The sequence below is a fragment of the Osmerus eperlanus genome, chromosome 4 (assembly GCF_963692335.1).
Source record: "Osmerus eperlanus chromosome 4, fOsmEpe2.1, whole genome shotgun sequence".
Classification (NCBI taxonomy): Eukaryota; Metazoa; Chordata; class Actinopteri; order Osmeriformes; family Osmeridae; genus Osmerus; species Osmerus eperlanus.
In genome coordinates this window covers 5111408-5126461 of record NC_085021.1, presented here as the reverse complement: position 1 = coordinate 5126461, position 15054 = coordinate 5111408, and the positions used below count along the sequence as shown (strand labels likewise).

At 42.0% G+C, this 15054-nt stretch overlaps 1 protein-coding gene across 2 annotated transcripts in view; it reads left to right on the top strand.

Annotated features, from left to right (window-relative positions):
- Positions 1-8412, top strand: part of cpne5a (copine Va) — a 90741-nt gene extending 82329 nt beyond the window's left edge. For both annotated transcript variants that reach the window (XM_062458287.1, XM_062458286.1), the window contains 5 exons: positions 320-447; positions 1883-1985; positions 5067-5124; positions 7089-7162; positions 7333-8412. In XM_062458287.1, coding sequence (XP_062314271.1) covers positions 320-447; positions 1883-1985; positions 5067-5124; positions 7089-7162; positions 7333-7542 — 573 coding nt within the window. In that variant the 3' untranslated portion in view covers positions 7543-8412. The remainder of the gene's footprint in view (positions 1-319; positions 448-1882; positions 1986-5066; positions 5125-7088; positions 7163-7332) is intronic.
- Positions 8413-15054: the final 6642 nt, after the last annotated feature.

Here is a 15054-nt window from a genome sequence, read left to right as displayed (position 1 = left end):
TAATGAGCAACCAATCACCTCCCTATCATCTGCATCACACTCTGATTTTCATTAAGACTTGCTTCTTACTGAACAACTAATTCACTTGTGTGGTTTTACAGGAAATATCTCTCGTGGTCAGTGGCTGCTCTTCTGACAGAGATAATTCAGTATTTTTTTAATCCGTTCCAAACAACCTCAGTGAAATATATTATTCTATAATTTATTATTTACCTGCTGCGTCTTGTGAAAGGGCAGCTGAACAGATGCGGGGCAGGTTAGGATTTTCATAAACAGGAAGAAAATTGTATTCCATCTAGTATGTTGTTTTTCTTCACAGAACGGCAACATTGACAACCCCTACTGTAACGGGATGGAGGGAATCCTGGAGTCTTACCATCAGAGTCTGAAGACAGTACAACTTTATGGACCCACCAACTTCGCTCCGGTTGTCAATCACGTTGCGAGGTACGGGGGAACCTCTGATGCACATAGGCATCTCACCGGCTGAAGGACCTGCCTTCTCACCCTTATATACGTTGTTGTGTACTTTTAAGGTGAAAGAGAGATAGAAAGCAATTCACTGTCCTTGACTGAATAAAAGTAGAAAGGCAAACACGGGTGGCTGGGTGGGAAAACAACAACACAGGAACAATGCGTGTCCAGATTATAGCCCTGTTTCTGTAAGCCCCTTGCGTCCACATCCTTACCCTTGCCTGGCTGTTGTAGGTAAAGACCCATTTTCAGCTTGATATGCAAGCACCAGACACCAAACAATCAATTAGAAGCAGCCACAACAATAAAGGATGGTGGTTTTACAGAATGTCCCTGAACTAATGAGAGAGAAATAAACAATCCTGAGGAGATGAATGGTGGTGGTGGTATGTGTGTGTGGAGAGGGGGGGGGGGGGGGGGTCAAGTGTCTGGTTGCACTAATGACTGACCATCATTGTCATCCCGTCCTGGGAGGGGCATGCACCTTTAATCTTACAAACACCCCAAGTCTCATCCTTGCGATGCTTGACCTCACCTCCCCTATTTAATTAAAACGCCAGCCCCCAGAGAGACACAATTGACAGGGCAAATTGAAAAGCAAGAGAAAGTTCCAGAGAGTGACCTGTAGGTCCACACTGGATGTTCTCAGCTTTGATAATAATAAGCCTGGTGATGGTGTTGCTACAGTAGCACTTTTTCTCTCTCTCTCTCTCTCTCTCTCTCTCTCTCTCTCTCTCTCTCTCTCTCTCTCTCTCTCTCTCTCTCTCTCTCTCTCTCTCTCTCTCTCTCTCTCTCTCTCTCTCTCTCTCTCTCTCTCTCTCTCTCTCTCTCTCTCTCTCTCTCTCTCTCTCTCTCTCTCTCTCTCTCTCTCTCTCATCTCTCTCATCTTTCTCTGTCATTCTCTCTATCTTTATCTCCCTCATTCATCCTCTCACAAACACGCAATCAAACTCGGCCAATTTAGCGCTGGGCCATCAATAATGCTCTGAAGAAAGAATACCGGGCTTGCATAAACACATTGGTGAATTATTCATTTTGGAAGACACTTGATATTGAATCTAGGCCACTCGCAGTCGTCAGCCTTGTGTGTGCTTATCTAGATAGACCTATGGGGGTTTGAATATACAGCTCAGAATATATATATGTTAGGCAACTGTCACATGCTTGTGTTTGAAATGTATTTTTGCATGTGTGCAAACACGCACACCTACACTCAGCCTGTTGTAGTTGGCATAAGATGAAATTGACGTGCTTGAATTAGGGCTCCTTTGTCAGGCCTGATCCTAGTCACAGTATCTGTAATGTATATATTTTTTCAATCAGTTTTGATGGATGTCTATCTGGCAGTTGTAAATAGTCTGTCCAGTTGCCTGTGTCTTGAGCTCTAACATGCTCCTCTGCTCCCCAGCTACGCTGCAGCTGTGCAGGACGGTTCCCAGTACTTCGTCCTGCTCATCATCACCGACGGCGTCATATCAGACATGGCCCACACCAAGGAGGCCATCGTCAAGGTGACGGCCATGTTTCTCTCTCCATCGCTCTTTCTTTTTTAATTCTTTTTCGTCATTCTCTCTCTCTCCCAATCTTATTCTCCACTTTTCTCGCTTTCTCCAATTTTCTCTCTCTGTCTCTCCCTTTTTGAGGGTTTTATGTTGGTATAATAGGTGGGCAGCTGTGAAGCCCTCTGCGGCATTCCTTGAAAAAAATTGCTTCTGGATTTTGATTAAATTTTCTCTCCCTATCTATCTTATCTTTCTCCTTCCCTGACTCCACTTCACGTTACCCCCGGGCCCTAGCAGTGGTGCTTTTTACTCCACAGAGAAGCTCTGCCGCTTACCCAGCATTCTTAGGGACAGAACCTGTGTCTGGGGTGCTGCGGTAGCTGTGAAGGTTAGAGAGTCTGTCGCTGGCTCTTCCTTACAGGATTCTACTCTATTTACTCCCACATGCTGGGATGTTGGCCTTCAAGTGTTTTTCACCATGTCAAACTAACTGAATACTTCGTTCATTTATTGCCTGCACTGGACAGTACCATGTGTCAATTACTGTAGTTGAAACATTATTATTAACTCCAGTCTAGTCTAGACCAGTCTAGTTCAGTCCAGTTTAGTCTAGTCCAGTACCTTTCTGTCCAGTATAGTCCAGTCCAACCCAGCGGTCCATGGGAGCGGAGCAGTGATCGGACACCCCCCCACCCCCAGCAGACTGGGTTTAAAGGGAATTTGCGACTGTTAGTCAAACCATTAGAACAGCCACACCTTCCTTTTAAGATCTTGTCTGCTGCTCTAACCTGCCTCTGCTAAGCCTGCTATCACCTGCTGTCAGCCTTGCTGTACCTACGGACTGTACTACCCTCACCTCAGGGACGGAGGACTGAACAAGCCTCTCTTGTGGGATTTGCAAGGTCTTGACTTTTTTGCTTGTTCTTTGAACAGTCTATCGGTTTAAAGAGTCATTTAAAGATGTCGAAAGCAAAAAAACACATCCTCTGTATTTGAGCTGAATCATGAAATGTGATGAATGTAAACGTTTTTTTGGCCAAACTGTCGAAAGGGGGTGAGGGCTGTGGTGCTTTGTTTTTCGTCCCCACCGCAAATCTGCTCTTCTTTCAATTTAACAGGATGGCTTTTGGAATGAATATTAGCTCAGGCTCCTCTCTTTGATGTTCAGTCCATCTCTCTTCAGCTCCTCCGTTCAGCATTCTGAATTATAGACGAGGCTTGTCTCACTGACATGATTGGTTGGTATAGCAGAATACTGGCCCATAATTCAGTTGGGCTTTGCTTCTTGTAGGGGGGTTGGGCGGTTCACCGGCATGGCAGATGGGGGAAGCTGCCCACCTGGACTGATTTGTCACACGCAGGTTGCAATCAAACTCATCCACATTTGACAAGTTTCTTGCTTTAATGCCTTGGAGAAAAGAAAAAATTGTTATGTAGGTTAGTAGCTGTGGACCTATTAAAAGTTGCTGCGTATGTGGTTTCTTGAAAGAGAGAGAGAGACAGTGGTATAAATAAACAGCTTGCTGGTGTCAGTTCCCAGGGTTTCCTCTTTGTATGTAAAGCAACTAATGGTTTTGACTAAATACATTTGTGGTTTATTGTTTATTGGGATGTAATGGGATGTTGTGCCTATGGGGTAAATAAAGGTGCAAGTATGTGTGTTTGGGGAAAGAATGCGAGGGGAATGTGGGAGTGAATGATGTGAAATATGCAGAGAGAGAGGGAGAGCAAGGTGGGGAAAGATTGAATGAGTGAGAAAGAGACAAATAAGGGTAAGAGAGAGAGACAGAAAGAGGGGGGAGTTGGTGGGGCGGAAAGTAGCCCTACTCTTAAGTCTGTTTACTCTTATCTTTGACATGCCTTTCTGCCCCAGGAGGCTTTCAAGGAAAGCTGGCCTACTTTCCCCCAGCATCCCCTTTCCAAATGTATTCCTCCACCATAGGCTAAAATCATTCATTTATGCTTGGGCTTTTACGGAGCCCTTCTCTGAGAAGCTCACAGGCCAAACCTGTGGCCTCTGGTGCTCCCTCTGTTCTGAAGCTATCTGCTCGACACGCTGGTGGTGGGGGAAGGGGTGGCATATAGATTGGTCCATTACATTTGTGATGGAATAACTAGCATATTCAGTATATAAATAAGGAAAATGTGCTACAGATGTGCAATTGATAATTGATACAAGTTAATGCAGTTTGTTTCTGCTTTAAGAGCACTGGTGCTTGATTAGTTGTTTTTAAATGACCTGCTTCTCCACCAATCCCATATGTCAGACATCATGAATATGAGATGTGGAACGATGTCGTAAACATGACAGGAATGTGTCTGAGTGGTGGTTGTGGGGTTTGAAAACGATTTGACCTCAAAATATAGAAAGTCCTTAGCTCTTCACTCACACTATACTGACACTACTGCCTCAGTTTCAACTGACTGTTTTGTATAGATTGGTATTGTACTGTATACATCCGTCGCTTATACATGGTAAAGGAGTATGTACTATCACATCTGTAACCGTGATGTTTGTTTTTTTCTTTTCAAGGCCAAACTGTTCATCTCACCCTGGTTCATGGTTTTGTGAATGGTGTCATGACATGCATTTCACATGGCAGCCTCTCACCCTCAAATGGTTCAACTATGTAGTGGCTGTATCTGTCAGGCCCCAGAGGCATCACTGCACACTGACAACACTGGCTGCAGTTCACTGTTATGATTTCCCCTGGCTGTCGAGCTAAAGATGAGCAGTCATTGTATACCATCGTCAAGACACCAAGTAAACAACATTCCGGATTGAGAGAATTATTGAGGGAGCTGTCAGCAAGTATATTGTGTGCTTACTTTATGTGTGTCAAACCCTAACATGCACACATGCCCATGTTATAACGTTTCACTATAGTCCAAGGATGCCCATGTTGTCATTTGGTGCTCTGTGTGGGTTACCAGATCATCAGTAAATATGATTACAGCAGTATCCAAACCTGATAACTTGTTGTAAACAGTCAGAGGGTTTAGTGTATCTGTATGTATGTTGATAAGTATTCCATCACTGACTGTTCCTGATATCTGGGATTGACTTCCTGGTTCTTATGTTTGTCACAGGCCGCTAAACTTCCTATGTCTATCATCATTGTTGGAGTGGGACAGGCCGAGTTTGATGGTAAGATAATACTCCCTGAGTTCCACGTAAAAATGCTTCAGCCAAGAGAGCTGTCCAACACACGCATGCTCCACTACACACCGCCAAATACTCTGTTTACAGAGAATTGGTTTCTGGACTACTTCCATGAAAAAAAAAGAAAATGAAATTATGATACTTAACCTACACTAGGAATTCTTTTTTTTATTTTTTTATCGCTTTCACTTGATATATTATTTGGATGCAAATAATGGATTATAATTAGGCTCCACTGTCTGCCGTGTTGTCTAATTGGTGGTTTTTGGCGGAAGTCCCTAGTTAATAAGCAGATGTCAACCAGCAGGGCTTGAACCGAGTTCACAGCTGTTGCATACAATTTGAATATTTCAACATATGGTAGCGTCTTTGATGCTCTGTAATTTTGGGATATGCCTTTCTAGCGGATCTGGAGAAAAAAAATCACTGAAAGTACACTACCGGTCAAAAGTTTATTGAAATTTAAGCAGTTCCAGTGCTGAAACCTGAAATTGTACAAAGCAGTAAACTGCCAGAGGTTTCGTTTTTCAGGGAACAAGTAGCTTGTTTGCTTCACCATCAAAAGGCACTTGGTAACTGGAGGAAGCTCTCTGGCAGACCCAAAGACACAACCGAATCTGAAGTGTCTGACAGTCAACAGGCTGGGCCATAGGTGGCTTCAAGGACAACAGTTTCAAGCAGAACTCAACACTGGTCTAATTAAGCAAGTCTTGGTTCCAACTGTGACGCAAAGACTTTGAACTACAGGTTTGACAAGTTGAGTGACAGTGAGAAAACCATAGCTAAGTTGGCAAAAATAAGAAAAAGAGGTTTGCCTGGGCCATAAAGCACCGCCAGTGGACTACTGGAAACAACTGGTCATAGGTCTGGAATGAATCGATTTATCTACATTTTTAATTTTCAATTCATCACTCAGGGTTTTAGTATGCCTTCGAGTAGGCGAAGGATACGACACCAACTGCCAAATATGGAGGAGGAAGCGTGATGGTCTGGAGTTCTTTTGCTGGATCCAGGGACTTTCACAGGTGGCAACCTGACTTAACAGAAACGGCAGAGCCATGCAACCCTGTGTACCCTCTGGTAAACATCTAGATGGACAGGGCTTAATCTTTCAGCAAGTTAATGACCCCAAACATACCACCAGGCTATGCCAGAACTACCTCAGAAGAAAAAAAACAAGACAAATCATGGAAAGGCCGACACAGTTATATGACTTAAACTCCATTTCCATCTGGTAAGCTGCTGCCACTGCCAAGGACAAGAGCAGACTGCAGCTTATCATCCGCACTGCTGAGAAGGTGATTGGCTGCAATCTGCCTACCCTCGAGGACCTGCACACCTCGAGGACCCTGAGGTGAGCGAGGAAGATTGTGGCCGACTCCTCCCACCCTGGACACACTGTTTCAGCCACTCCCCTCCGGCAGAAGGCTGCGGTCTATTAGGACCAATACCACACGCCACAAAAACAGTTTCTTCCCATCCGCTGTTGGCCTCTTCAACAAGGCCAAGGGCTCACACAGACTTTAATCACTATCTGCACAATGACACCTCGACACCTTGCCACATTGCAATTTGCACTATGTTACACTATATGTATCTTTTGGACTATTTGTAAAAATATATATATATATATTGTAAATTATGGCTACTTTATATTTTTATTTTTATTCTAAATCCCCTTAGTATTAGTTAGTTATATGTTGAATGTATGCACCTTCCTGACAAAGTAAATTCCTTGTCTGTGAAAACTTTTATGGCGATTAAAACCCTTTCTGATTCTGATTCTTTAATTTCAGAGTACAATGAAACATTAAACAACATATATTTAGGAAATTTTGACCTGTAGATTAGTTCTGTTTAAATGGTTTAGGGACACTTTGTGGTTAAGGTTGACATTCATTGTTGAAGCTGACATTAGTCTTATAAACCGTTGTGTCTTTTCTCCGCAGCAATGGTGGAACTGGACGGTGATGACATCAGGATCTCCTCCAGGGGGAAGCTGGCAGAGAGAGACATTGTACAGGTAGGACAGGCCGTCTTCCCTCCTTTTCATCTCTCTTTCTCCTCTATGCTTTGTATCTTAGCAGCCCAGTTAAGAAGGTGTCCTGAAGGACTGTACCCTGTGGCTCGGGATGTTATGTGAAAACAATGGAACCTTATCCAACCCTCCCCTTCCCCCTCCTCTACCCTTAGTTTGTCCCGTTCAGAGACTACATGGACCGCACTGGCAACCATGTCCTGAGCATGGCCAGGCTGGCCAAGGACGTACTGGCGGAGATCCCCGATCAGCTCATCTCCTACATGAAGAGCCGTGGGATCAAGCCCTGCCCCCCCCCGCCTACCTATGAGCCCGACGAGGATGAAGATGAGGACGACCACCATGCCCAGACCATGCCCATCTGAGACCAACCCAAACCATGGTGGTGGAAGGAGGGGGAAAGAGCAGGAGGAGGAGGGGTAGGGAGGTGGGATGGGAGGTGGCAGGGGGGGCACTGCCAGACGAACCCCTTGATTCCTAGATCTCCCCCCCACCCCGAGCCCACTTTAATTGAGAAATGAAACACTTGGAAGCACCTTCGTTAATATTTATTTGGTTGTCATGTCGAACAGATTAATAAGACTCCATTTTGTTTTCGGAGCAACATTTTGCTTTTTCTGGGAGGGGGAGGGAGGGAGAGTGGGTCGGAATACGGGGAAACTAGCTGAAGCTGAAGATCAGGGAGTTTCTTCTTTTTGAGCATTCTGTCTGCAGGTTGCACAGAGAGCTGAGAGGAGAAGAACATGAGGAAAAGGCGGAGACGAAAAGCAGTGTGCTATAGAGGGATGTTAGGTGTTTGCTGTCAAAATGGTGAGGTGGTGGATCGCATACCCTTCTAGTGGGGACGATATCAATATATTAGAATGTGCCAGTGTGTATCATGTTTGTGGATATGATCCGTTTGGAATTGGTGTGTGTTGGAATAGGGAAATCATCTGTATGCTTATTTATTTATTTATTGTAAAAACAACTATTTATTCATGTCTGGGATCTAAAATCCAATTTCTCCCACACATATTTCCATACTATTTTCAAATCAGTGATAAAATATCCTTTTTTAACTTTTGAGAATAATATAAAAGCATGTGATAGAGAATTTAGTCATAGTTGTTATTGATCAAGAATGCTTTACACTATTGACCGTAGCCTTTAGTCTACAGTATGCAGAGGATCATGTTCCAGTACGTAATCATATGCTCATTTATCAACCAAATATTTTTTTTCCAATTCATCAACTTTTTCCAAAAACAAAATGCACTACCAACAGTAACAAATAAGAAGCACAAAGATCATTATAACAAGATAGAGTTCAGAAGAAAAAGTCACCCTTACAGCTACCACAATAGAGGTCCTGGAAAGGACTGCACTGTTTTGAATAGCTTTGTATCATAAAATGTCTTCCAGACTACTTGACTACTAAATTAAGATCAAATGTAACAGTATTATCTAATCCAGTCATATAGCCTACTTGCATTAAACACAAAGATTAATCTATAAGTGGCATTCATGGCATTCCTTTTGGCTGTGTAGACCAGAAAACATGTATAAGCCCAACCTCTTGTTTGACTTTTCAGAATCAGAATGGGTTTTATTCGCCATGAAAGTTTGCACAGACAAGGAATTTGCTTTGGCAGGAAGGTGCATACATTAAAAATATAGGAATCTTACATTTAAATATGAGGACTAACTATACTAAGGGTATAGCAATACTAAGTGGAACTAGCAATACTGAGTGGAATTTGAATTAAAGTAAAATATACAATAGAATATAAAATTAAATATAAGTTGCCGTAATTTACAATATAAAAATACAAAAAATACAAATAATACAAATATTTACAAAAAATACAAATGGTACAAGATACAATTGTGTGATGCAGTGCAAAAAGCAATGTGTTTTTAGGACATTAAGTCATAAAGGTGAGTGTGAACCCTTGGCCTTGTTGAAGAGACCAACAGCGGAAGGGAAGAAACTGTTTTTGTGGCGTGGTATTTGTCCTGATGGACCGCAGCCTTCTGCCGGAGAGGAGTGACTGAAACAGGGAGTGTCCAGGATGGGAGGAGTCGGCCACAATCTTCCTCGCTCACCTCAGACTTTCCATACTGTGGTAGCGTTTTTTTCTGGGGAGCCCACTATTAGAATGCAAAATCCTCTTTCTTAAAAATGCTATGCTAAGTTGCTAACTGCAACTGCACAGTTTCTATGGATAGATGTTCCCCATGATTATAACATATGTAGACAAAATCTGCATATGTTATAATTTAGGAATTTGAGCGAATTTTAAACATATGCTTTTAGTGTTCATTCCTGAGCACCTGTTGGGTTCATGACTGCAATTATTTTATTTTAGTATTTATTTAAAGTATTTTTTTTTAAATTATAATCAATTCGCCGTGCACACAATGTAGAATTTCACGAGCAGTCCAGACATAACCGAATATCTTTTTCCAAATGTGCCTACTGTATCGACACTTGCATATCTAAATTGAATTAAGCCAGGTTTTGTTTAAGCAACAACACTGAACGTAATCACAACTATGACAATAATTCCATTCAGTATGTTCAATGTTGCAAACAACAGATTCATTCATTGCATTTTGGTATTGTGTGTTATGTACATGTTTGAGGACTATAGATACATGCAATACAGCTTGCTAATAGAGTTGGACGATGTCTACTGAAGTAACTTGCTATACAAATGCAAAGTATTTGTTGTAAAACCTATAAGTCAACCATTGTTTACAACAGTTGTAGACATTTCTTCATGGAATGCATGAACATTTTGGAAAAGGAGGAGGCATTTGATGAGAGAACCTTCTGAATCCTTTCACATAGTTCTGGATGTCCCATCTCCTTGCCTTGACACAAATATGGTATCGTAGTACTCTTTTTTACCTAATTAAAAATGGTGTGATTTATTTACAACATGAACAAATACAAATAATTTGATATATCCGAAACAACTGTTTTTGTTGTTGTTGTTTGTTTATATCCCTTGAATAGAAGGTTGTTACAAGATTGTTCACCTGTATTGCTGTACCAATTTGGAACTGTTTCATTGGATACTGACTGTGTGCATAAGCCCTGTATAAATAGTGGACTTTGTATACAGTGCCAAAAGATGTTCTGTTGCACTTAGACTCTTTAGAAAATGTGCATGTTTGTGCCAAAAATGGCAGCAGGTTTCTCCCGTAATCTTAAATGAAACTCTCTGAGACATCCTGCTACTTTAGTCATTTGTTGCTTTAGGATGATCTTTAGGATTGGCAGTTAATCCAGCATGTTCCACAACTCTCTCTTCTTTTCATTCCTTTTCTAGTCGTCTTGGTTGCCCCTCTTGTCACTTGTCATATTTATACTTGAGTTGTTTACAAACTGCTCTTGGTCTCTTTTCCTGCATGCTATATAATTTCCAAACCAGATGTTGGACATGATTGTCGTTATACTGTGGTTTGTGAAATGCTTTGTAATGGATTGCCTTAACTGAAGATTAATAAAACAATGACAACTTTTGCAGAATTGAAACAGTGGTCTTTATTTAGCATGGAGTTGACAAACAAAGACAACATAAAGATTGTACTTATGGCTATTCAAGATGCTTTGAAGAGAATCTAACATTGACATACCATTGTGATGAATCCTGTCCCTTTTACAAGAGGTATTTCTTCCTGACATATTTGAATATGTTCCACACTCATGTGCGACCTTCAACCAATGAGTGAGTGTCTCTGCATGTTGGCTTCAAAGTTGTGTTTTTCTCAGCCTTATGAGATGCATTTGTGACTAGTCAAGCTGTCCACCTGGGGGAGAGCGACAACTGCTTGAGCTATAAATTACCAGCCAATTGGTTGCCGCCACTGCCTTCCTCAGTGAAGCAACTGAATATTCACTAAAGAATGGGTGGAAAACAGAATAGGTATCTAATGAGACAGAATGATCATGTTCCAGTTTTGATTTGAGCCGGTAATTCATGGAGGGGATTAATGAAGTAGTTAATGCTGATTTTAGGGCTCATTAACTCTAGGATGATTTTTTATTGAATACAAGCAACAAAAGAAATTCTAAATGAAAGCTTAGCTTTAATAATCTTGTTCTGCCACATGACCATATTGTTGCAAAAGGTTAAAGCTTCAACCAGATTGTTGGATTGTTGGGATGAGACTGGTTCACAGGTTTGAAAAAAGATTCAATTATGTGTGCAGCATTCTCAAATTAGTAGAGGCAATTAAGAGGCCAGCATATGTTTCAAAAGTTTTATCCCATCATCTCTAAAAAGAACTGCAAATTGTGTTTAAGTACATTTGCAGTGAAGTTTTAGATCTAATTCCTTACAGTGAGACTGAGAATTACGCCCAATTTAAGGTTGCAGGTAGATACTTCAAAACAATGGATTTTATAAAATTACAGATAATGTTTCTAACGAATGGGAATAAAAAGCACCATGTAGGAGTAAATGATCTCAATGGCCAAACTGCTCAGTAGGGACTGTTATAATGATTGCCTCTGGGTGTAATTCTGAGCTCTAAGCTTCAGAGAGGCTGGTATAGGAGGACGTGTGAACATGCTCCATCGGACCTGATCGATGATCTCAACCCCTACTTTCTCTGCTTACAAAGGGATGACCCAATATTGACCTGGCAGCCAACCAAGACTGCTTATCCTTTGTGTCGTGTCAGCACTGTGCTCCTGTGCACGGAAATTGTCTCACAGTTTGGTAGCAGCAATGTGGCAATTTTCTCCAAATTTTTTCCCAGGGTGAAGGGGTTAGTAGCAAAGCTTCTGGAATCCTAATCTAATAACCTAATATCCTTGTGTGGTATTTTACAAATACACATTCAAAAGTTTGGGTTTCTCACAACCTCTTGCACTATGCTGGTTCAGCGAACCATTTACTCCTCAAGTCTCCCCCAAGACCACACAAGCACCATTAACAATTTAATGCTGTCCCTTAAAATGCTAATTTACGTGCCACTTACGCCACCGCCAGACAAATAGAGTACACGTCCAAAGCACTCCAAAAACTCATGAGGGCTTTGCTTGCCATTAGCAGGGAAGTGTGATAGAGGCTGTTGTATCTGGGTTAGGCACATAGACATGAAATATGATTTATTTGAATGCAACCAAGAGTTTAAAGGTTATATTTACAGAGACAGACTCAAATGGTATGATGGTTTGTTTGCTTATATTAAAGCTGGTGGTACTGGTAAGACATTTTGTGTAACATTGTTTTTATCAGCCTCTACCAATACAATACATGTATACAATACATAGTATACCATATGTATATATAAAATAGTAAGTAACTTTCCTTTTAGCTATCAAACTTTAACTTTTATACTTGCACTGTTACTATTCAAACATTTTTTTCTGGTAGAATTTCCATACCTAATCACAACTGTTATGTGGGTGAGGATGGCCCTTATGTTGTTTTAGCAAAGTGGGGGGAACAATCAGTGTATTTAATAATCTCAAGTTGGACAGAATGAATCGTATTTACTATTTGCTCTGTGAGAACAGCCTTTTCCCCATACCAACACATTCATTATAGAAAAACAACTCTGTAATTGAAAGTGTCAGGGATGCGTTAGTGATTTCACTGCATGCATTGAGATGCTGTGTGAAACAATGGAACACGCTATTGGGCTTCTGAGGAGAAAAGAATGATCCAGACTAAACAGTAGAATTGAATACAAATTAGTTTTTAATTGCATATGTGCTGGTTGGAATACTGTCAGAGATTTGCGATTGTAATAGAAAAGGCAGAGATTGCACGAGGTTACACCTGGATGAGGAAATTGTATGCGCACTGTGAGATCCCTGTAGGAGGAAGACGAGTGAGAGACAGGGGGAAGGAGGAAGACTCTGAATCTATGAAAAACAAGTGAGGCTAAGGTGGGAAGACCTCTTAGTCTGTGTGATTATGGTCTGTACATACAGTACATCACACACAAACAAACCGGGCTGCGTTGAGAGGCATGTTCGCAACAGGCTAGCATGAGTCTGCATTGCCTGCCGTGCCAGCTGTCCTGTACCCACTGCTGTGACTGCGTCTCAGGTACTCCATGGATTACCCCTGCTCTCCAGGTGCTGGGAGCTAGCTCTCTGATCTCACTGGCAGGGGAAAAGAGAGGGGGGGAGGGCAGAGGAGGGAAGAGAGAGAAGAGTGAAGAGATGAGAGAAGAAAGTTGATAGAAAGGTGAGAGTAAGGAGTTAGGAGATATGAAAAGGAGAGGGGGGAGAGAAGTAAGGGGCGAAAAGAAGAAAGAGTGGCAAGTGTGAGAGAGGAGATAAGGGTACGGGATGAGAAGAAAGGGTGATGTGAGGAGAGAGGTGGGGGGTCTAGCTAAGGGGGGGCGGTGGGGGGGCGACCCCATAGGGAAGCACCATGCTCTGACTCAGCGCATCTGGTTGGTGCCCTGACTAAGCCTGAGGGTTGGGATTATGCTACAGAGAGAATAACTGCCATGCTCGTGTGAGTAGACTTAGAAGCCCCTGATGTTGATTCTACTGTTTTCATAGAATAGTTTACAACTTTGAAGAAGTGTTAAAAAGGGTCATGTTGTTTCTACAGGTTGTCATCTTTTCCCTAACCAACAAGTCCGAATTTGTGATGTATCATTAACTCTCTCACAACTTCCAAAATTAGGTCAAAACAGTATTCTAAGAGCTTAATATTTAATTGTGCTTTTGGAATTAAAAATGAACAATGAGTATTGGAAAGTCACAATATGGTGGCGACTGATAGTTGTTATGCTTGAAGTTGGCAGCTCTCAGCTTTAGTCCCTCAAATCCTTTTTTCTTCCTCTCCGCTGTACTCTTCTGTGGCCGCTGCGCTTAGTCTCAGCTCAGATGAGTCCTACTCATCCTGCAAAGTGCCCCCTTGAATGACACTCAAACACAAGCATCTTCTTTATTTTTTACTGTCTCTCTGCTCTGAGCCTCTCTTGCTCGTGCACACTCAATATCGTCTTTCTTGTTTACTCGGCCCCTCCACTTTCTCGCTTGCTCTCAAACACGTGCATACTCTCTCGCTCTGACTTTCTATCACACACACACCTCATTTTTGTCTTTCTCACACACACCTGCACATCATTTATGTATTTCTCACACATGCACACACACATAAAGCAGGCAAAAGACACACTTGGAGAGTTGTCGTCCCAACAGGTCTGGCACAGCTCAACCTTATGCCACAATATACCCTGACCCTGCTGTTCAGCCTGGTTTTGTCTCTCCTCCACAGTCTCCCTGCCTAACCGGGGAAAGAGCCCCCGGCTCTACAAAGTGAAGAGTAGAGATGATATCCATCTTAGCATCGCGTGCCCTAGCTGCTTGTAGCTCCCCTGCTAAGACTGGGTATCGGCTGTACCCAGCTTCCTGCTCTGACTCCTGTCACCCAGTGAGATGAGGCTCAGTGAGGTTGACTGTAGAAAAGTAGTTGTGTTGTCAATTTTCATAGGAGCGGGATTCACAAAGAGCTATCCATGGTGCTGAAATGTTCGGAGCTAGAGGGCAGTGGTGCTGTGTTATGTGTGCGTTACCTCAAATACCTTTTATTGAACCGTTTGTCTTTGTCGCAACAATTAAATTGCGTGAGACATTCTCTCTCCTTAGCCATATCCTAATCTGTGCATTACGATTCAAGAGTAACTTCTCATATGGCTTCTTGCTAGAAAAGCATATACTTAGCATATGACACTGCTATGAACTTTGCACAATTGTCTGATTTTGAGCTAAAGAATGGAGCCCTATCTTGTTACCTTAGAATTCTGATGACTTATAGACATTTTAATAAGCCCAAATGTATCTTACGCTAACAGGAGCATATGATAATAAGATTACCGGTAAATATTAGCTTTAGCTCAAGGAATGTCCC